Below are 21,832 nucleotides of genomic sequence, written 5' to 3' on the forward strand. Positions count from 1 at the left end.
CTGCTCATCTTTTGGTCTATTTTGAAAAAGTTCTCAATGGTTTTTTAACCCCTTTAACACCAGCTCCAGTGTTTATATTGTTTGATTTATTGTAATTTTTTTAACCGTTAAGACAATCAACGTCATTCCAGTAGATTCTAACGGAAAAAAACGGCTCGGCGAGCCGTTTTTTTCCTTTAGAATCTACTGGAATGACGTTGATCATCTTAATGGTTGAAATATTACAGTGTATTAAAGATTTTGTGTTTAAGCGTCACCGGTGACGCCTCGGTGTTAAAGGGTTAACTCTGATTTTGCTGTTTTTAACCAAAATCCCAAAAACTCAGTCGTTTTCTAGGACATAGTTTCTGCAGAGCAGCTAAAGTTCATTAAAAATTCTCCTCTGTGTTGTGGGTAGGGCCATTGGGGTAACCCCGCCCCCATTCCCATTGTACTTTTTACATCCCAAATAATATTTATTTTTCAACATCATTTCGTCTGCTCCTGATTAATACAAATTTGACCAAATAAATGGCCGGAAATGCAAATTTATGCTTAAATTTCTTACTTTATTGTCATTCATCATCAGAAAAATGTCCAAAAAAAGTGTTTAAAACACCAAAAACATAATTTTCATCGGAGTGACGTCAAATTATGATGAAGAAATTTTACTTGACCCCTAAAGTAAGGTCTATAACAGGGATCTCAGACTCAATTTCACTTAGGGCCACTGAAGGCAGAGTCTTGCTGAGAATGGGCGGCATGGAATGACTTTAATGTGTCATTCATACAAAAGTTGCGGGCTGCACTAACATTAAACTTTCATATTAAGGCGGGGGATGGAATATATCCTCTGGAGGGCCGCAAATTTGCCAGTTCAAGACCCCTGGTTCATACATTTGAACTTCGATGTCCAGATTCGCTTTTATAAAAGTACATCTCAAGCTTTTGCACATTTTGTTTTTCCAGCTGAATTGCTTGTAAACTAGAGATGAAACTATTCTTTGTGCGGGTGAGGCCTGTGTGAGCCGTGCACAGACCCACCCTGCCATTTACTCCTTAAGGGCTCTGATCCCAGCAGGGGTGACATGCAAGGACTGTGGCATGTCAGGGAGAATACACAGCCAGTGGCACTGCTCAGCAGCCCCTCAGTCACTCCATACAACCCTCCCTTCAAAGAAATGTCATCCTTTATGGCCCCTTCAACACACTCCAAATCCACTCCGCTTCGATCAGTACAGCTCAAACACACAACAAAGCCACAAGAGCGATATCGGACGTCCTTTTTCTCTCAGGCCGTCCCTCCTTCTAGCCCTCAGATTGTCTGCCTGTCCTTTGGTGAGAAGAAACCGACCTGTGTCTCTTGCTTTGAGCTGACATGGCTGCCTGTCCCCCACTGTGCAGGCCAGCGGCAGCCACAAAGCAGGCCATCTAAAGCAACTGGCTATTTGGTATTTGGAGTCCCGCCACCCAGCTGAGAGCTGCCAGGCGGGGAAGCTTTGACTAAATGCCACCTATGCAGGCAGACAGATCGAAAGTCAAAAAAACAGAGGCCTAGTTTTTCTCTGAGATGGGGAGTGCAGGAAGGGGGGAGCTTGTGACTCCCCTGCGGCAGTCCCTGTCATCTCCCCAGGTAATGGAGACACTAACTGCACATTAGCTCCACATTAGTGCAACGGCCACCCACCGTGGCAACTCTGGAGTTAAAACCGAGAAAGACTCCTTTTTTCCACATTTAATGAGGGATAATTTTTTTTTTCTTCTACACCTTCACAATATTCCCAGAGCGGCTCCAATCAATTTCCACGCCAGGGCCCCGAGGTGAGAGCTGATGAGAGTGTGATCGATCCCGCTCTGCCGTCCTCTGTCTACCTGTCCAGGCCTCCCCTCGCTGCAGCAAGGATGTCCCAGTTCCTAACCTCGGTTTCCTTAAAGTAGTCACACACTTACAAAAGCAAATATAAATTTTGATAACACTGGAACCACACAAAAGGTAAAAAAATATCTCTTAATAACAGTTAGGGAGTAATATTCCTTCACATAAAATCAAACAGATTTTTCAACTAAAATATTTTTAGAATGGCTTTTAATAGTACTTTGTAGCATCTTATTTTCTTGTACTCGTTTTATTTAATACTTATCCATCTTTTATGTATTTTAGCGCTTTTTGCTACTTCATGCTGGTGTTTTTGGCTAAATCTGAATTCTACCCCTACCCAGGCATTTAGCCCTCAAAACGGAGAATTATAGGAAAATAGTGTTGTTAAATGTTGGCATCACTCCCACTCGATGACGTCATCAATAGTCACCAGTCAGCTATGTTAGCGCGGAGCTGCTAGTGCTCGGAAATATGTAACAGCATCAGTTTTATAATTTTAAAAAGGTTGTGCTAAATCAAAAAGCCATTACTTATACTTAAATGTAAACTTATGTGCTTCAGAGCACACCCGCGTTGAGAAAAGTGCTTCTCCTCGGTGGCGGAGGAGGGCTCTGCATCTCTCCGCGGCGAGGGTTAGCCCTAAATCATCTTTTTTTGGCTGTTGATGTCTATATATGGGGCTTTAAAAGTGCTGTCTGTTGGTCATTGCCAAATTTTTGAAAAATTAAAATAAACTTTTTTAATTCATTAAATTATAGTTGAATCCATCAGTGTGCTGCCCACTACAGGTTTAAACGAGGTATTACAGTTGAATTTCATGACATTTTTTTTTTTACTTGTCCTGTCCAACAGGGAAGGAAACATAAACAAAAAGGTCAATAAAATGCAACGTTTAAACTGCATTTGTCTGCAATGGGAAAATGTTTTCAGAGGTCATTTAGAAGATTACATTGATAGCGCCCCCTTAAGCCCCCCAGGAAGGGTTTTCAAAGCCAGGAAAAGACCTGAGAGCCTTGGGGAGGCATTTTGGTCTCAAAAACAGGACGGAGGAAGGTCAAACACACCTGCTTCTGCGCAGTTTACTTTCCCTCAGAACATGTGGGAAAACCTCGTCCCTCCCCTCAATATTTACTGGAGGGGGTGGGGGCAGCATCATTAAAGAGGGGTCCCTCAAGGCACTCTGTCACACACCCACCTGGGGAGAGACACAGTGGCTTTATATGAGACAAGACATTTGCGTCTCGGATTAGCACTTCAAAGCCAAAGGAGTGCAAGAGGGCCACATGGCGAGGAACACCCGAGCCGCTGACAAAGACAGCAGGTAAAATTAAGAGAAGACATCGAAGGAGATTAAGAAACAGAATTTTACATTTCCTCTGTTTTAGATTTTCTTTCATTCAGTCCAACTAAACCGATAATTCTCAAACAAGCTCCACTTCATCAGCGTGTCTCCCACCGACTCCTCCACCAGATGTCGAGCCCCCGCCCCTCTTCCTATTGTGCCACATCAGTGAAGTGTCAGCGTGCCGTTGCGGCCCTTTTCAAACATAGACCCAAAAGGCGCTGCTCGGGTCAGACTGCCCGCATGTCTCAGGCTTGTTCACTCCTCGGTCGCTCATGTCAAACACGACCCGTGCAATATGCAGCCGCCCAGCACCAAAGTGGGCCGTCATCATAAATAACTCCGCCAACAATACATCATTTAAGTGGGTGTTCTGCTCTCGTGGGTAACTCCAAACAAATGGCCACATCGATCATAACGAATGCCAAAGCACGGCGAGGGCCCCTGAGAGCATCCCCTCCTCGCTAACGCATACATACACACATCAGCGCTTGTATAAATAGCGCCCTCTCTTTCCTTCACTCTCTTGGCGAAGGCCTACACTCGGTAATCCTGCGCCGCAGTGTGGCAAGTTAGCAGGTGTTGCTAGCTCAACAAACACTCAGTTCTCCCAACACAGACGGCCTTATTGTCTTCTTGACGGTGCTGAATAATTAAGACGGTCAACAACCTTTAAACAACCTTACGTCAGACACATCTGTCATGGCATCCTGCTGAGGGGCCGGCGTCCTGGCTTCGGTGAGCACTGGTGTTAAAGGGGGAGAGGTGAGATGGTGTATTAACCGTTGGCCTGCGGCACGCTAACATACTGCACTGATGGTTCAGCAGACGGCCCCTCAAGTTCCTCATTGTGACCTCACTCTATCCTTCAGCTCCCAGAACCAGCATCACTCATTGTTCTTTGAGGAAGACGGGGGCACAGCTCCATCTTTAGAAACATATGGAGAAGCTCCTGCTGAACAATTCATCACAAATGAGAACAACCTGGATTTCATACTGGAGATGATAGAGGAGTGCAAGAACAACAAGATAAGCTTCTATTCGGCTCTAAAGAAACTTTCATCAATCTGTTCTGAGAACAGCCTCTAATTCAAATTAAACTATGATGAATGCCATCCATAAAGTTTCTCCAGGTAAAGTTTGTCCCCACTCAGAAATGATCATCCAGTCAGGCTTCAGACAGCACCAGAGCACTGAAACAACTCTGACCAAAGTGACTAATAATATACATTTGAATGCAGACAGTGGAAATATGCCATTGCTAGTTGTATTGGATTTCAGTGCTGCGTTTGATACAGTCAACTACTTAGACAACTGGAAAACTGGGTGGGCCAGTACTAAAGTGGTTGAAAACATACTTAGAAAACAGGAAATATTTTGTGTCAATTGGTAACTTCACATCTGAGTCAATAGAAATTACATGTGGAGTTCCCCAAGGTTCCATCCTGGGACCACTTCTATTTAACATCTACATGCTCCCACTGGCTCAGGTTATAAAGAACAACAACATTAGTTACCATAGCTATGCAGATGACACACAGATATATATATTACATTGACACCAGGAGACAGAGGCCCTGTACAGGCTCTTGGCAAATGCATTGAGGACATTAATGACTGGATGTGTCACAACTTACTTCAATTAAACAAAAACAAAACTGAGGTTATTGTCTTTGGAGCTAAAGAGAAAAGGTTGGACGTCACTACAGAGCTTCAATCTATTCATCTAAAACTACCAACCAGGCCAGAAACTTGGGTGTAGTGATAGACCCAGATCTAAAGATCTGATGTCTAAGCAGGACCTGGAAAAACTAGTGCATGTGTTCATCTTTAGTCGACTTGATTACTGTAACAGTGTTTTTACAGGACTACCAAAAAAATCCATCAGGAAACTGCAGCTTATTCAGAACTCTGCTGCTCGGGTTCTCACAAGGACCAAGAAAGTAGACCACATCAGTCCAGTTCTGAGGTCTTTACACTGGCTACCTGTCTGTCAGAGGATAGACTTTACAGTTCATTAAAGTACATGAAATGTACTATACAAATAAACTTGCCTTGCCTATCTAAATTTTGATAATTTGTCAGACTAAAAGCTCCAGTTAGAGCCCGTTTCATATAATCGTTATGTAGACTGTCTTTTTTTTTCAAAAGGTCAATCGCCTGGCTTTATTGTTTGCAAACGTGCTGGATTTGCATCGTTACAGGTGTTCAAATCCCTGTAATGAAAAAAGCACAGATACATGTTCGCTCTAATACACTCAAGTCCTTAATTAGATGTTTATCCGTGTTATTTGTGGGGGAGGCTTTCTTTGTATTCAACAATTTCTGGGATGCTGTCTGGATTAAGTCCTCATATCTGCAGATGGTTCTTAGTTGTTTTTAACCTCCTTGGAGTACCAGATGGAGGAGGATTATAGCATCAGGACAACTCAGATCGAGTCACGGAGGTTCATCGACACAGACTAATACATGGAAACTTTCAAAGACTGCCGTGCTTTCGCATAAAACCCTTTTGATGCATATTCAGCTGTCGTGTGAGGCCCACCTCTTGTCTGATGCTCTAGTCTAGAGGTATTTTCAAATACACTTTGGACCTTGGTAATGTAGCTATGGTGTCCTAATAAACAGCAAAAGCTGACAAAAACACAATGATATTCATGTATGCCAGAAAATTCCCAGTTTGGAGACAAGAGTGAGTTACAGGTAAAAACAATAAATAAAAAAAGCACCTCATTGTGGATCTCCTCACAGTTCTGTAGAGTTGTAGGCTGCACAGTCAGCAGGCTGTGGGATCCTGTCTCAGGGTCAGTTTGTAGATTGGACAGGGCCTCCTGGCATCGGGACTGGATGTAGGTCAGAGTTCCACGGGAACACTAGTGGGAGTGGGGCAGTCGAAAACTCAACCACCATATAGGAATGATCCAATTTAGGTGTAAAGATAAAAAATAAACCTTAAAAATTTAAAGATTTATTTTTTTTTGCAAATAAAAATGTAAAAACTTGTGGTGGAAGAACAAGATAATGTAATGAAAGCTACTGCCAAGGGTTTGGCGATGCATATCACGATACACGTGTCATGATTCGATATGTATCCCAACACAATACCAGAAACAATATTTCATTTGTTTTTTAAAAAGTAGGTCTTAGAAAAAATTCTGCCTAGATAGTATTACACCTTTTACCTTAACAAAATGTTAAAATATATTTTACTTAATGATCAGAACATTAACTGCAACTGTATCTCATACAATTACTTTGATCCAAGCAAATTTAAGGCACTTTTCTTTTGGTAAATTAAAAAATATTTGTTCTTAAAGGGAACAATCAACATTGTCTAATTTCTGCAACAAAATATTTTTTCAGTATAAGAAAAAAAAGGAATAAATGTGTCTTAACCAATAAGGTTCCACAACTATGGCTGAGAAATAAAAGTACTATTTAATAGATTGATTGATTGAAACATAGATTGATTTAGCACATAAAGCTAAAGTTTGCTAGCTTGATGCTAACATTTCGTGGAATTTCCAATAGGACGGCTAATGCTAACACTCGGTCAATGTAAATATACATTGCTGACTAACCGAGCAAATTGTCTTAATTAAAACCTGCCATGTATTTAAGGCAGATGAGGCCTCACCAAGGCAGGCAGGGAGCAGGGCAGCAGGCTGAGGAGCTGGGTGGGTTTTAGTTGGTGCATTGCTGGTTTGTTTTGTTCTCTTTTACCCTCTTTGTCCTCAGAAGTCTTAGAATGCTAGGTTTTGTTATTTTAGTTTAGGGTTGGACCTTGATAGTCTTAGTTTGCAGGCTTTGTTTGTTTGTTTAGTTTAAGTAGAATTTGGTTAGGCAGCCCTTAGCAGGGAGCTGCTGAGTCCAGCAGTCGTCATGGCTGGGTCAGCAGTCTCCCTGACGGTTTTTTGCTATTTTTTTTCTTCTTCTGGAATAAGGTGTAATGCTATAGCCTGATCGCCACCTTGTGGTCAAACTGAAATATCCTTTAGGAGAAGCAGAATAATGTTAATGATCAGAACATTTTTGTTATAACTACTCCCTTTAAGAAACCATGTAAGACTGTATGCTATAAGTAAAATCTAATTTTTTTCACAACTACATTTTACAGTATGTGAACTGTGTCAGATTAATAGAAATATATTTAAATCATACAGCAGATTATTAATGTATTTCAAAACAAATGTGTTTAAACATGTAAACTCAAAATATAATTGAATCGAATTGAATTGAGTGGATCAAAAGAATCGAGGAATTTTTTTTTTAATTAATTAATTCATTAAAAAATCAGAATTGAATCGATCCAGCTCTTGTGAATCAAATCGAATCATTTATGGAAATTATTATCGATACCCAGTTCTAATATAAATAATTAATTAAATATTACTTTCGCAGCACTTTTAATACAAGTATCGCCAAATCAAGTATCTGGCATCGTATCGATTTTTTTTCTGACACCCCTACTATTAATATATTGTTTTTTCAAATTAAAGTTTTTTATCCATTTTAATACATAGTAGCAATATATTTATTAACCAAAACAAGTTGTTTTAACGCTATATAGCATTTTACTATCATCTAACCATACTTTCCCTTCCGTCTGAGTGGCGTCTCACCTCGGCCACTCTGTGCGTGGAGCTGAAGCGTGGAGTTTCTCCTGCGAGGACGCAGTGCTGGTGGGTGCTGTTCAGGTTATCTAGCAAACAGAGACCACCATCACAACTCAAACCAGGAAAGAGAACAATATTAATTGCATACTGACTGTGAGAATGTTTTTTTTTAATAATTCTTAGAGAGCAAATATGACAACAGGAAAACAGATGAAAAGCACGGAGTGAATTAGACTAAATCAGCTTGTACACTCGGACAGATTTCGCTCGGTCCAGCACCCAGTGGAAGTGAATGAACGGCATTCTACTGTAATTTTAATGAGCAAATAAAACCTGATCTCGCTCAATCTGTCAAGATGGAAGAGCCATACCAACAAACATTTGTCCAATATCACACAAGCTTTACAAAGAGGCCTCTGCGCTGTTTTCTGTGTATCCCTCCATGTGTTTCTTTGTGTGTATAGATGTTTCCAAGCTCTGCCATTATTTGCCTCATACCAGTAATTAATTTAGCCATGACAGAGCTGTCATTCACAGCACATGTGCATATTTACACCCGCCTTGAGCAAGAGTACACCAGCTAATGCCTGTGATTTGAAAGTCAAACAGCCAAATGCTTTGGGAGGAAGATATTATTGTTTGGTGGGAGGAAAAAAAAAAAAAAAGGCAGCGACAAACAAAACAACTTGCCGGTGTTTTCTTCACCCTGATGAGATTGTGAAGGATTAGGTCTCTGGGCAGAATTACTCTGCGTCTTTAAAACTGTTTATATCCAATAACAAATTATCTCCATCAATCTGCTCTTTTCTTGGCGCGTCTGAAGCAGTCAGAGGGATCAGGAGGGAGTAAAGGCAAACTCGATAACTGTAATAAATATTTATCTTTCTTTCAACCCCTGTGCCTGCTGCCACTTGTCCTCCTTTTCCAGGAAGCAGGCTTTTAAATATATTGGGTCAACTCTTTCCTCCAGTCCCCCTGTGCATTGGGAACTGGAAATCAGATTATTGAACAGGCCTGGTGTCAAGACTTGCATTGTTCTTCCTTAACCACTGAAATTCCATTTGGGTGGAAATGATGGTGATTCAATTTGCCTCCAGCAGCTCAGACATTAGCAGTTCAAAAGGGCCAGCCGCCGACAAATGGTGCTGAAAATACATAATGGTGTCTGTGGTTAGACACCATTGTAGTTCCCTTTTAATACCACAAGACTACTTATCGTGGGGCGCGCGTAACAAAAAAAAAACCAGCACGACGATACATTTTCACACTTTGCTCCGTCCTGGCTGCTTTGTCTGGGAGTATTTAGGAAGAAGGGGAAAAGTTTGAGCAAGTGCTCATGCAAAAACATGTATATTTTTGTGCACGCAAGCTGTGTAAATTTATAGTTGAGTGCACATGTTTGCGCTCGGTGCCAAGTATTTAATTCAGGTGGACCAACAAAGCAACAGACGGCCGAGGACTGCGAGAGCTGCTATCGTTGCAGAGCAGTTGGCCTCTCAAGGGCGTACTCACCAAGTGGAGCATAAATCCCCACTGATCCGCGACAGTCAAGTCCCATTAGAATGGTCTGCACAACAGCCCATCACTCTATTATCACGGCTGGCCTGAAACTGACGGTTCTATTGTAAATCTTATCCTGCTAAAGGAGGTCGGCTTCAAGCCCTGCCAAGCTGAATATTTGGTGCCGCTCTGCCGTGAAAACAGCTTCTTCAAAAGGGTCACTCTCTGGGAATCATTAAAACCTTCCCATTTCTGATCAATTTTTAGTGGCCTATCTGACAGCTGCTGAGTGAGTTTAAATATCTGACCTTACATTGTGAATCAAATCCAAACATAAACACAATGCAAAAGAAAAAAAAAAATTTAAAAGCAAACTTTACTCACTGAGGGGATATGTAATTATACAATACATTTAATTTCTTATTTTAATAATTCGAACCGTTATAAAGACGGTGTGTGTATCAATAAAAATCAATACAAACAATGTTTGGACATCAAACAATCAAAATTAAAGAGAAGCTGTTTTCAAGATATGAGATGGAAGGACAAACATTATGATTAAAACAGTTTTTGATTGTGAAATGGTGATTGGAGAAAACAATTTATAGGATTTACATGTGAAAACAGGAAAACTGAAAGTCACTGTTGTATTGTATTGTATTGTTTAGATGGAATAAAATTGAGCAGTTGCTAACAAGCTCAGAATTAGAGAAAAAAACAAAAATGAAACAGTTCAATAAGTCATGTTTTATTACTCATATTTGATATTATTACATTCAAGATAAACTATAAAGAGGACAATTACATTTCAAGGTCCTAGCCATTACTCTATTACATTTGTTTTAATCTACCAATTTGACATTAAATATCTAATATCAAAAATGTGTATTAATTGTGGCCTAAATTAGCTCTTTAGCTTGTAAAATGGAAATAAATCTAAAGAAAAATAAAAAAAATTGAACTACAGAAAGCTGTTTTGGCTAATTTAGACATTTTTCCAGCTTTTAAGGCTAATTTGGAGTTTAGCTAATATTTTAGTAATATGCTAAAATTAGCAATATGGTAAAATATTGGCAAAATTAGACATTTTTTCAGTTCTTTTAGACTAATTTGGAGTTAGCTAATATTTTAACATTATGCTAACTGTTTTGGCAAAATTACACGTTTTCAGTTTTTTAGGCTAATTTGGCATTTAGCTAATATTTTAGCAAGCATTAAAATGTGCTGTCAACTTTTAGCATCTTGTGTCTTAGTACTTCAAGTTTTACAATGTGTTTGTGCATCAAATAAATCAATAATTTCATCTACTAAGTTAAAACTTTCTATCTTAAATGTCAAAGTGTCAAAAATGTTCCATAAATTACTGTTTTAATAGATTTGATTTTTAATCAATCAATTTTGCTTTAGCATTTTCAGCTACGAGCTTCAGCATTTTAAGCTAGCTATCAGTTTCAGTATTTTCTCCTATCAGATCTGGCCTCTTCAGGAGCCACAGACAGCATTCACACTAGTATCATCGCAGGTAATGCCATAGTTGGATAGATTTTTATTCATTTTTTAATTAAATCATATGTATTTTGTGTGCAACCTAAAGGCAGTTTTTTACATAGTAGTTCAACCATGTTTGTCAACAACTATGAACAAGTATTTTGGCCTGAGTAATCATAAAATACATACATTATGCACCTTAAAACTAAAACTACATGAGTTTTTTTATTAAAAAATAAAGTTCCCACAGTTCCAGCTGACGGCAGGGTTAGCATAAGGTTGTATTTTATGTGTATCCTTAAATACTTAAGAAAGCAGGGGGCCTTTTTAAAGTAATAAATCCCCCATCTATCCAGCCAGGGGTGCTCACTTGTAGTACCCCTGAACACAGACCTCTGCTGTGATGTGGATAAATGTCCTTGCACTAAGAAAATATGAGAACGCCTGGGAGGACCCATGGGACCGAAAAGAGAAGGGTGGAGGTGTCTGCTGCAGCCAAAAGCATTAAGCTATGATTTACACCCCCGTGGTTTGCTGTCTGTTCTCCCCATAGAGAAGTCGTTGGCAACGGGTCACAGGACTTCAAAAAATAACATTTGGTTTTCCTAACCTCTCTAATGCACACAATTTCATGGAACCTTAAAGCTCTGTGTTGGGGCCAGGTAAGCTCTCTTTTTTCTCCCTCTCACTCACACACAAGCCTGAGTCCCATTCATCCTATACCCACAATAAGCAGATGAGGGCAGAGCATAAAAGGGAAAGTGAAGTACATCCTGCTGGTTCGGGTCATTTGGGACAAAGTACAAGAAACACTAAAACATGGAGTAATGTAAGTGCACCCTCCTCCATATTCAGACATGGAGTCGAAGCCGTGTGAGCACTGTGTTAACATGTGTATTTTCTGTGTGCTTTTCAGTGGTGTAACGGCGGTACCTCTCATGTAGTAGCAGTCTCCAGACTCCAGCGGCAGCATCAGGCCAGGCGTGTGGATGTCCCAGGCTACCTTGAGCCCAATCCTCCAGCACGTTTTCTCACCGGCGCCTCCTTCACTGCTCTCCCCTGTCAGTCATATACAGCTCAGTGCTTGAATTTATATTTCATTTTTGTACTGCAATACTTTTACTTTATTTTGGAATAGGTGTACCCCATTAACAACGTATTCTCACTCCAATCTCGTCATATCTGGACGTATGGTTCGGGCTCACTTTTTTGGCATTTTGGGTGTCCCCAACCCATTGTTTTTTGACTTGCTGGCTGTTCTTATTAAATTAGGGGTCCTTGACCTCCGGGCCTTGTACCGGTCCGAGGGCCGCTTGGTACCGGGCCATAGACAGGGAAAAAATGAAAACAAATCAGGGGTTCCCAACCCTCGAGACACAGACCAGATCGGCAACCCAACCTAACCCTAACCTGTTAACGGTACTCTGAACCTAACTTTAACCTGGTACCAGTACCCTAACCCATACCCTAACCTGGTACCGGTACTCTAACCCGGTAACTTAACCCTGACCTGGTACTGGTACTCTAACCTGATACCCAAACCCTAATCTGGTACCGGTACTCTAACCTGGTACTGGTACCCTAACACGGTACCCTAACCCTGACCTGGTACAGGTACTTTAAGCCTAACCTGGTTATGCGTCCGTTACCACGTCCAGTACCATGTTCTGAGGGTTGGGGACCCAACAGCCAGCAAGTCAAGTTGAGGACACTTACAACGAGTTTGAGACATCTAAAACATCAAAAAGTGATGAGGAGGGGTCCCTAACCATACGTCCATATATGACGAGTTGGGAGTAAGAATGTGTAGCTATTATATACTAATGTTTTTAGTATTACTGTGGCTGAAAATCCTGAACAAACTGTACAAAAGCCTACTCTGACAGCTGCCTATTCAACAAAGCAATATAAACAATTTAAAGTTTTACACGCTAAAAGTTTAAGAAGCAACGATTAATTTGATCCCCCTTTCGTCACACTGTCTCCAGAAAGTGAGAATCACTTAGTGTTGGAGCAAAGACCATTTGTGTTGCTGTGGTTAAATCGGCTGTTAGCACAGGATCTTTGCTGTATCATTATGCTGTGCAAGAGGAAATAGTTGGATAAAAGCCCTTGATGTTGTTTAGTAAGTGTGTGAGAGTGTGTTATTGGACAGCACGTATCTAAGATATTCCTGTTGAAGAACCTATTCACTGATACCACCTCGTCTGATCTTCTCTCTCCCTCCACTCTTACATGGAATACTAAGAAAACAAGATTTGGCCTGGCTGGCCAACACCCTTCAGCAAAATCAATACTAAAGTCTTTCTGGGCCTCTCTGCCCCGTGGCTGCCTTTTCCTTTGCTCAGCAAGGATAAATAGTAACTTAATTTCCAGCCATTGTGCTCTGAGAGCCGGCTAATGACAGCACTCCCAAAGGTGGAAGACCAATGGTAGACGAGCATCATCTGTGCCAGAAAACGCTCAGCCACGGTAGATTCCTTTAGATCAGAGCATCTGAGAAAACTGACAATGTTTTTTGGATCTTGGGTCAATTAAACCAGTTAAGGAAGAGGGACTAGAGTATCCAAGATTCCCAACCAGTTGCTATTCTGTCCTCTGGAAGAGGCCTCTAAAATCTAGTTTAGGGGTGTCGAAAGTCAGTCCTAGAGGGCCAGTGTCCTACATGTTTTTCCAACTAACCTGCCATTGGAGCTCCTTATTGGCCAAACACACTTGATCAAGATAATCAGCAGCAGATGAGGCAGGGCTTCTGGAAAGGACTGACTTTGGACACCCCTTGGTCTAGATCCTGATTCTAGGAATGCAAAGACTCAAGAACTGGAAAATACATCAAATGCACCCGTATTGGGGTTGACCTGCACAGGTGCTTCAGGGATTTGGGTTGTCAGAGCTCATAGAGCAGGGTTCTCAAACTCAATTTACTTTAGGGCCACTGAGGCAGAATCTGGCTGAGATTGGACCATATGGGGTTCCATTTGAACCAAAAATAGATTTTTGCATCCACTGTCCATATCTTTGGTCCATTGTCTATATAAAGCTAACAGGTGTATTGAACATTTGCTTATGTCTATGTACTACTAAGTCATATCTTATACATGTCCTGTAAAATGACAGGAGCTAACAACGCTAGCAACTGTTACCAAGGACTTTTATGATGCCCAGATCCAACGACAATAGTAAATGCAAAGTTTTAAGAATAAAGCAAGATGAAAGATCACAAAGCAAATACAAAGCTTTCATCAAATTGCATAGACAGCCAGAAGATATTGCTTAGTAGACATTGAACTTTCATAATAAGGTCGGGCCCGCAAAATATCGAATTGGGGGCAACATATGGCCCGCAGGCTGCCAGTTTGAGACCCCTCTTGTAGAAGGTTGTAGACAGGAATGGACGCATATCAAAATAAGTGCAGGTTGTATTGCAGTTCCCTTGAGGCTCGTATGTCCATCATGAAAATGGAACATAAGATTGTCATACATGTGATAAGTGTATGGGGAAGTATTTGTAAGGATAATGTATGATGTTTCACACACTTACGATGAAGGATGTTGTCATATGTTTCGCTTTACTCCAGTAACTGAGGTGAATCCACCGGCTCCATATTGCCCATATGGCAATGCTGCACACAAGGGGTGTACAGGTGATACTTAAATGCCCGTAGGATGCCCTCAAACTACACTCCGATTGTCTAATTTCTTCATCTCTAATAGTCAGGCTGGAGCTGATTGGCCTAACTCACCCTTGCACAGTGTACAGGGTTTGGGGGGTTGAAAAACTAAAAAAAATCTGTACGACAGGCCTGTGTCTCACCTACTTCGCCCTTACTTAACCTAACATGTTGGTTAGGTGTTCACTACAACCTGTCACTTGCAGTATGGCCACAGAAAAACATTTTCTTTCCATGGGTTCACCTAGTGGTCTCAAACTTTGACATTTCCTGCAAGTCACCTGCATGCCCAGTCCAGGTTTACTTTTATTTCACCCCCAGACAGTCTTTATCTAGTCATAAGGGCAGTTGTGACTAAGGCCTAAGGTAGAGGGACCAGTGTTGCCAAGATCCTTAACCAGTTGCAATTCTAAGTCTTCTGGAAGAGGCCTCAGAAAGCCTGATCCTGACTCTGGCAGTCAAGAACTGGATCATGCATCTCATACCTCGTTTCTACTGAGCGGTCCAGACCGGACTGGACCAGGCCAGCCTAGACTTTTGAGCATTTCCATTACAAGATGGACCCGACTGGTACCTTTTCTGGTCTTCCGTTGGTCTTAGGTCCATAGAAAAATAGAATGGACCCATTAGGGCGGAGCTTCTGTCATCACATGATGTAACCCATTGAGTGATGGAAAGGTTTTAAGACAACAGCAAGTGTCCGAGCTGCGCTTTTCCAGACTTAAGATCAATACAGAAAGTTTTGTCCTCTTTTCGGCTGCATTCTTCTTAATCCAGCCTTTTGATAAATCAAGACAAGGTCCAAATGCATTTATTACAAAAGATTCATAAAAAGCATGGTGGTAAATAGGGCCTCTCTGAAAATCTGTGGAGAGTATCACCTTTTGACATATAAGTGGAGATTTTGAAGCAACAAACATCCACAGTGACCTTTCTCAAATGTGTGTCATCAGTTAAAATGAACACTTTTCATACAGCTGCCTTGAGTCCTGCAGTTCCTTTCTAATTTTATCTAGAAAGCAAAGTTCCTAATCTCTCTATCAAGTCAATCAGCAAATGCTATCAGCTCTCTCTGGAAACAGAGAGTGAATTTGGTAATTAGGAGACCTCGTATCATCCATACAGTACAGTCTAGGAACACTTATCAAAGAAGGGCTCATTATTTCATATCAGATAATTGCACATCGATCATTTCTTGGGGAAATGATTTAGATGAGATGCAGTGTGTGTGATAAGGCCTGCTTGTTAGATTAGGCCATTGAGGGGGTGTTAAGAGCTCAGATTCAACTGTCTGTGATCTCCTGACGCATTTGGTGGCGATAAGGTTGTCAGCAGCGAACCGGTGATGACATTTGATAATGCCCAGACACTATCGCATAGATGGATCTGATGGTTGCCTCACTAGAGGCCGTGTCTACATCTGCTGCAGCAAAGCTGTAGGGCCACAACACACAAGGTTAGCTGCGTTTGATCCACCGTAAAGCTGCTGAGATGAGTTGATAGCGGGGATATTGGAGAAGAGGAATCCTCATTTTGAGTTAAAAAGCAAAGGATTAGCATGCTAAATTTTGACTAAAGGGTTAAATAAAGGTTTTTTAAATGGTCTTACCTTTGTCATCATGACAGCTGTAGTTGTAAACAGCCACTGGGGAATTAGAGATCAGATTCTCATCGTGGTGCCACCCAACTGCCATTTTCCCCATGCCGTAGTATGGCTCCTCTTTGAGCTGGCTCGTCTGCGATGGGTCCATGTAGTTCAGTAAGGTGACATTAAACTTGGCTGGACCAACGCACACCTGCGAGGGAGTCAGCTGAGAACAGCCTTGCCCACTAACAGGATCGTCTACGTCCTGGATGTGGTAACCTGACAGGCTGTGCTTGAGCTGAGCCACAGGCCTCTCCTGAGCCTCTAGTTCCACCTCTTTCCCGCTGATAGGCTCATCTGCCCAACTGGGACACTTTCCTTCTCTGTGTTCCGAAACTGCCATACAGGTTTCACTTTGTTTGACTTGTGAGGTCTCTCCCTCCTCACTGCCAGGTTTGAACTCTGTCTCCCACTCTCCTTCTTGTTTTGAAACGGAGCAGCCTTCATCACTGTGCTTCGACTCAATGTCCCACTCCTCGCTGTGCTTGGACTCTGTGTCCCCTTCCTCACTCTGCCGGGACTCAGAGTCCCCTCCATCACTGTTCTTGGAGTCTTCACTATGTTTCGACTCTGTGTCCGCCTCTTCGCCCACTTTGCCCTCTGCCTTCACACATTGTGTCAGCTTGTCCCCTTCTTTTAGTTGAGACACATCTGAGCAGAAAAAGTTGTTAAGCTCCCATAATGCTTTGCAGGCAGCTCTTAAATCAGGGTCACAACAGTTGTGTCCTTTGACCTCGCCGTCCTCACTGTGCCAAGGGAGCGCAAATAGCCGAGTCTCCAGGTAGCGGTAGGTGTGTCCCGGCTCTCCGAACAACGCTCGCGACACGGCGGTGAACACATCCCGGTCACGGACACGGACCAGATCCTTCAGCAGGCAGCCTTTCCTTCTGAGGGTGAGCAGAGCGTCTTGCACCCGGCAGTGGAGCTCAGTAGGCAACGAGCATGATCTCCTGAACGCCAGGCCGGAATAACTGGAATCCCACTGGGAAACATAGCACACTCATGTCCAAACATCATACGAGAAAATTGCAAAAAAAAAAAAAAAAAAAGAGTTAAGTATTTAACGGTGGAGGTGTTGCCGGTGACACCTAAATAACACACAATCATGGCCGTCCCTGGGCATAGGTGACCTAGGCGGCTGCCTAAAGCTCCATCCCCAATATTTCCAATCATTTTTTTCAGTTTAACATACCACTTATGTTTGTGTAAAATTGTCAAAAAAGATAATAATTAAAACAATAAACAAAATAACTCAAAAGTTTGAAATAATAAATATTTTTGCTTGGTGCTGCGCCCCTCCTTGCCCCTGTTGAAGCTAGGTGAGAGGGAGGGGGAGGGGGAGGGGCACACAGTGTTATCTGTTAAAGCGTCTTTAAAACTTTAAGGATGAAAAAACAGCAAAATAAGCCCTCAGGGACAGCTTTAAGGTCAAAAAAGGAAAAAAGAGAAGGAAAAACAGACTCAAAGCAGGGGTGTGTCTGTTTTATTTACATTCAATTGCTTGGAAATTCACCCCTCCTCCCATTTTGGTCAAAAAATACTCTTGTTTTTGGTCAGAAAAGAAGAATGTTTCGCCTAGGGCGCCATGCAGCCCAGGGCCGGCCCTGCACACCATCTTTGACATACCTCAACTCTTTGACAGTTTACGCAAAACAGTGAATTACCTGATTCTGACGTAAAGAAAAGTGGATTTTCATATTGGTTTTGCACTGTTATAAAACATTTAACAAAAAGCTAGACAAAAGTGTTTCAAAGCCTCATTTCTTTGCAACATAATCAGCTGAATTCTGTCGATTACTTATGTAACAATTACATAGCAATGTAAGGCTGCAATTCTCCACTTGAGAATCAGCTGGAACTACATTAATTGCATTAATAGTTGAAGAGTTATGGTTGTTAAAGGGTAAAAGTAAAACTGAATTATTTACAAAAAAAACATATGTAGCTTATTTATGACTCACCAGTTGCTGAAAGCCTCGACTTGAAGGCCCAAGAAAGGGGATTTTGTGGTCTCCCAACTCCTTTAGTAGCCTACGCCTCTGTGAAAACAAAACACATGCACAAAAAGTAAAAAGCAGGAAAGGTTTTGTCATTATTTCATTACACAACCTAAAAATGGTAAATGAAGGAAACACTTTGAAAATTGTCTGCAAGAAAATAAAGTCAGGGGAGCCAACGTCAGCTTAGACAAAGGCCATGATACAGAGGTAGAAAAGTCAACTTCTGATGAGAAGATGGCATGGTTTTTGCCGTTCCCATCCATATGTCGAAGAGTCTTTGGGCATGACCATTGACTGTAAAATCAGTGGACAGTTCAACCCTTCCCCCCTCGTGTTCCAAATAGGAGTACCGTTGGTTCCAAGAAGTCAAAATCCCATAGACTTCTATTGAGCAATAGTTATTACTCAATTTATTCGTCAAAATAACCATTCTGATGATCTAATCCTATTTTTTTTTTATATATATATATTTTTTTCTTTAACGTTATTCAAACTTATTATTCAAACTGACCAATCAGATGCCTCAGTAAATGCATGTGGTGTCCGCTGGCTCCACCTCGAACGTTCGATTGACATTTCCTCCTGAGAGCCAACCACAGTTGAAGGGGTGTGGACTTCAAACAAGCTCAGTCATAATCGTAGTCCCCCCGTAAAAGGTGACTCAGACCGACTTTGACCATTCACTTGTTACAAAATGATGGCGCCTATATCAGTAAGCCACAGTGACAGATTTGGCATGATTTCACAAGAACTGCAGGTAAGGCATTTTCTATGTGTGACATCAACACCTCCCTATGTCCAGTGACTATTATATATGTCTATGCGCAAGACACTGAACCCCACATTGCTCCTAGTACCTATAAGTTGGCCCCAGTGTTAGGAAGCAGAGCCGCCATCAGTGTAGCTGTGTGGGTGAATCATTGACTGCACATAGGAATTGGACATACTGACCCCTCCCCCCTCTCGTTCCAAATAGGAGGTACTTGCTGGCTCCCAAAAAGTTGAAACCCCATAGACTTCTTTTGAGAAATAAATAGCTTTTACTCAGTCATTCTCCGATACTCTTTTTTTTTTTAAACATTTTCTTGCTAATCCTAATATTTTAATAATATTTTATCTTTATCCCAAGTTATTCAAGTCATAAACTGACCAATCTGATTGCTTCACCCCGCATGCCTCATGACGGTCCAACTTTGAGTGGAAATGCTCTCCTGAATTACCTTGTCTATTCTAAACTGGACCGTACTGGACCATACCGCTCAATAGAAACAAGACTTCAGAGTGTCCTCTTTGAGACTAGAAGTTTGTGAGTTCAAATTCACAGCTAAGTCGTACCAAAGACTCAAAAAACTGAGACCCAAAGCCTCCCTGCTTGACACTCAGTATTAGGAGGTTGGATAGGAACGTAAAACCACCAAATGGTTCCCTAGTGCAGATATGACTTTAGTTCAGTGCTACCCCAAAGGATGGGTCAAATCCGGAGAACAAATTTCACACACCCAAGTGTGTGACAGTTAATAGACTTCAGCTTTAAAGCACTATATAAAAATACGCCATTTAACTTTTGTTTTAAATGAATCCTATAGGTAAAAACCAATTATAATCTCTCATATTTTTGTGAATGATATTAACCTGATAAAAGCATCTTTCATTTGTCCACACACCTAATATGAAATCCTGCCTAGAAAAGTATGCTATGTGATCCACATAGATACACATCCATATCTACAGACTTTCTTGCTCCAGAATCAGGAACGTTAAACGTCCCTAAAACGCCACTTCATTCTTAGACTTTTGGATGGACGGCTCCTGCATCAGCAGGCTGAGCAGTTGTAACATTTTACGATGAAAAAGCGGTGTGTATATTTTCGTGACGTTTACAACACGCGTCCTCACATTCTTCCCGGCTAATAATTGCCAAAGACCTCATATGGCGCACTGCAGGGAATATGGAAGACGGTCGTGCCAAAATGTGCTCCGACTTTTAGAGTTCAACAAAACGTCCAGCTCATAAAACAGTAATAAAAGGCTGACTTAAACAGGATGGATCAAAAGGATGGCAAGCGGTGAAAGCATTTGCATTAAAGACAGGAATGAGTTGGGGAAAAAAAAAGAAAGGTCCCTATATCAGAGGAAGTAGAAGTAAGAGGGTGTCTGGTTTGAGGCAGTTTTTCCTTCAGGGCTGACTCTTTACCTTAGGCTAAACAACCCAACACCTGCTGAAAGTTTTCTGAAAGGATGCAGAAGAGTGTAAAGGGCCTTCCAAGTTATTCTGGAACAAACACAACCAGACAGTTGGAACCTGGAAAACAAAACAACATAAACTATTCATGGTCAGACTGCAGTCAAAGGCAGTTGTAGAAAATTGACAAGCTGACATATCCACTGGTGTCAAAATCTGGCAGGAGCTGGAGATATGGAGGTGAAAGTCTGCTCCAGCATCGCACGTGTGGATCCTTCGGTGTGTTTTTCTCCAGGAAAAATCGACTGTGTGTGCTGGCTTTACAAGTTTTCACTATGGAAATGTGCAAATAGGTAACGCCATTGATATCAGCTTTGAAGGGGGAAAAAAAAGGTGGCTCAAGTGCACAGACACATACTGTATATGTCCCTTTTGAATAATACGCCGCTAGTGTAGCAAGTGTGATGCCTCAGCCTCAAACCAAAGCTGTCACACATGTGTCAAATACATCAGCTTACTAAGAAATTCCTCTGGGTAAAAAAGAAAAAAAGAAAAAAACATGAAGACAAAGGCAAGAAGTTGTCAGAGCCCTTAGAAGCAGATGGACTTTGCAATATCAGTGGCTTCTCTGCCTTCTTTAATTCAGAGGAAAACTCAAGAAAGGTTTCCACTCAAGACCCCATAAATAAGATTAAGACTTTCATAATGCTTCACAGCAGCTATGTATGTCTATCTGTGTCAGGGGATGAATTTAATGTTTTTTTTTTAATCTATCTTCCTTGATGGGATTATTCTCTTCAGATGGACAGTTTATCACACAAAATACATATTTGCTGAAGTCAAACTCAATTAGCTTCTTTTGATCTTAGCCAATACGAGATATCAAACCTTGTACCCTGTGCAATATTTATTAATTCAATTTACATCACATCTGGCAAAACTTAAATGGACAGTTGCTTCAAAGGGATTTTTATGGAGTGGATTAATGTCCAGAATTTGGCTTAAAGTAGCTGTAGGATTTAAAAAAAGACCCCACAAAGGTTTAAACTAAATATGTCTGATATGATTATTAAGAGAGTATGTATACTCTTATGCGGACTTGTCAAGGTTTACGTCTGATTCACACTGGCCGCCGAAGCTTTATTCGGCACCCTTGTTAACCTATGGTGTGGTTCACACTGGACGCAGAAGCGGCGCGGTAACACAATGAAAGCACCGCAGAAGTGTCGCGGAACGGAGGCTGCTTCCATTCACCGCCCTTGTTAACGTATGGTGTGGTTCAAACCTGGCGCGTAGCGCTGCGGTCCTCTGCAGAAAGCTCACACAGTGCAGCGGATTGTTTTGGCGTCTGGTCTATTTTGTGCGAAAGCTGCGAGCAATCCGCGTCAATTCTGGCAGGAAGTTACATCAAGATACATGAGAAACTCCGGTTTATTTTCAAAATATAGCCAATTTTTCACAATAAAACACAGTCATTAACAAATGCAATCATGTTTTCGTATCTAAACAGACTGTAGAGATTAAATAATC

At 41.4% G+C, this 21,832-nt stretch overlaps 1 protein-coding gene across 1 annotated transcript in view; it reads right to left on the bottom strand.

Moving 5' to 3' along the window:
* fto (FTO alpha-ketoglutarate dependent dioxygenase) overlaps nucleotides 1-21,832 on the bottom strand; it is a 163,722-nt gene that overhangs the window by 109,923 nt on the left and 31,967 nt on the right. The window contains exons 2-6 of the mRNA XM_024296160.2: nucleotides 18,082-18,159; nucleotides 16,085-17,102; nucleotides 11,738-11,863; nucleotides 7,823-7,902; nucleotides 5,930-6,073 (exon numbers count right to left, since the gene is read on the bottom strand). Coding sequence (XP_024151928.1) covers nucleotides 5,930-6,073; nucleotides 7,823-7,902; nucleotides 11,738-11,863; nucleotides 16,085-17,102; nucleotides 18,082-18,159 — 1,446 coding nt within the window. The remainder of the gene's footprint in view (nucleotides 1-5,929; nucleotides 6,074-7,822; nucleotides 7,903-11,737; nucleotides 11,864-16,084; nucleotides 17,103-18,081; nucleotides 18,160-21,832) is intronic.

Source organism: Oryzias melastigma, linkage group LG3, assembly GCF_002922805.2.
Source record: "Oryzias melastigma strain HK-1 linkage group LG3, ASM292280v2, whole genome shotgun sequence".
NCBI lineage: Eukaryota > Metazoa > Chordata > Actinopteri > Beloniformes > Adrianichthyidae > Oryzias > Oryzias melastigma.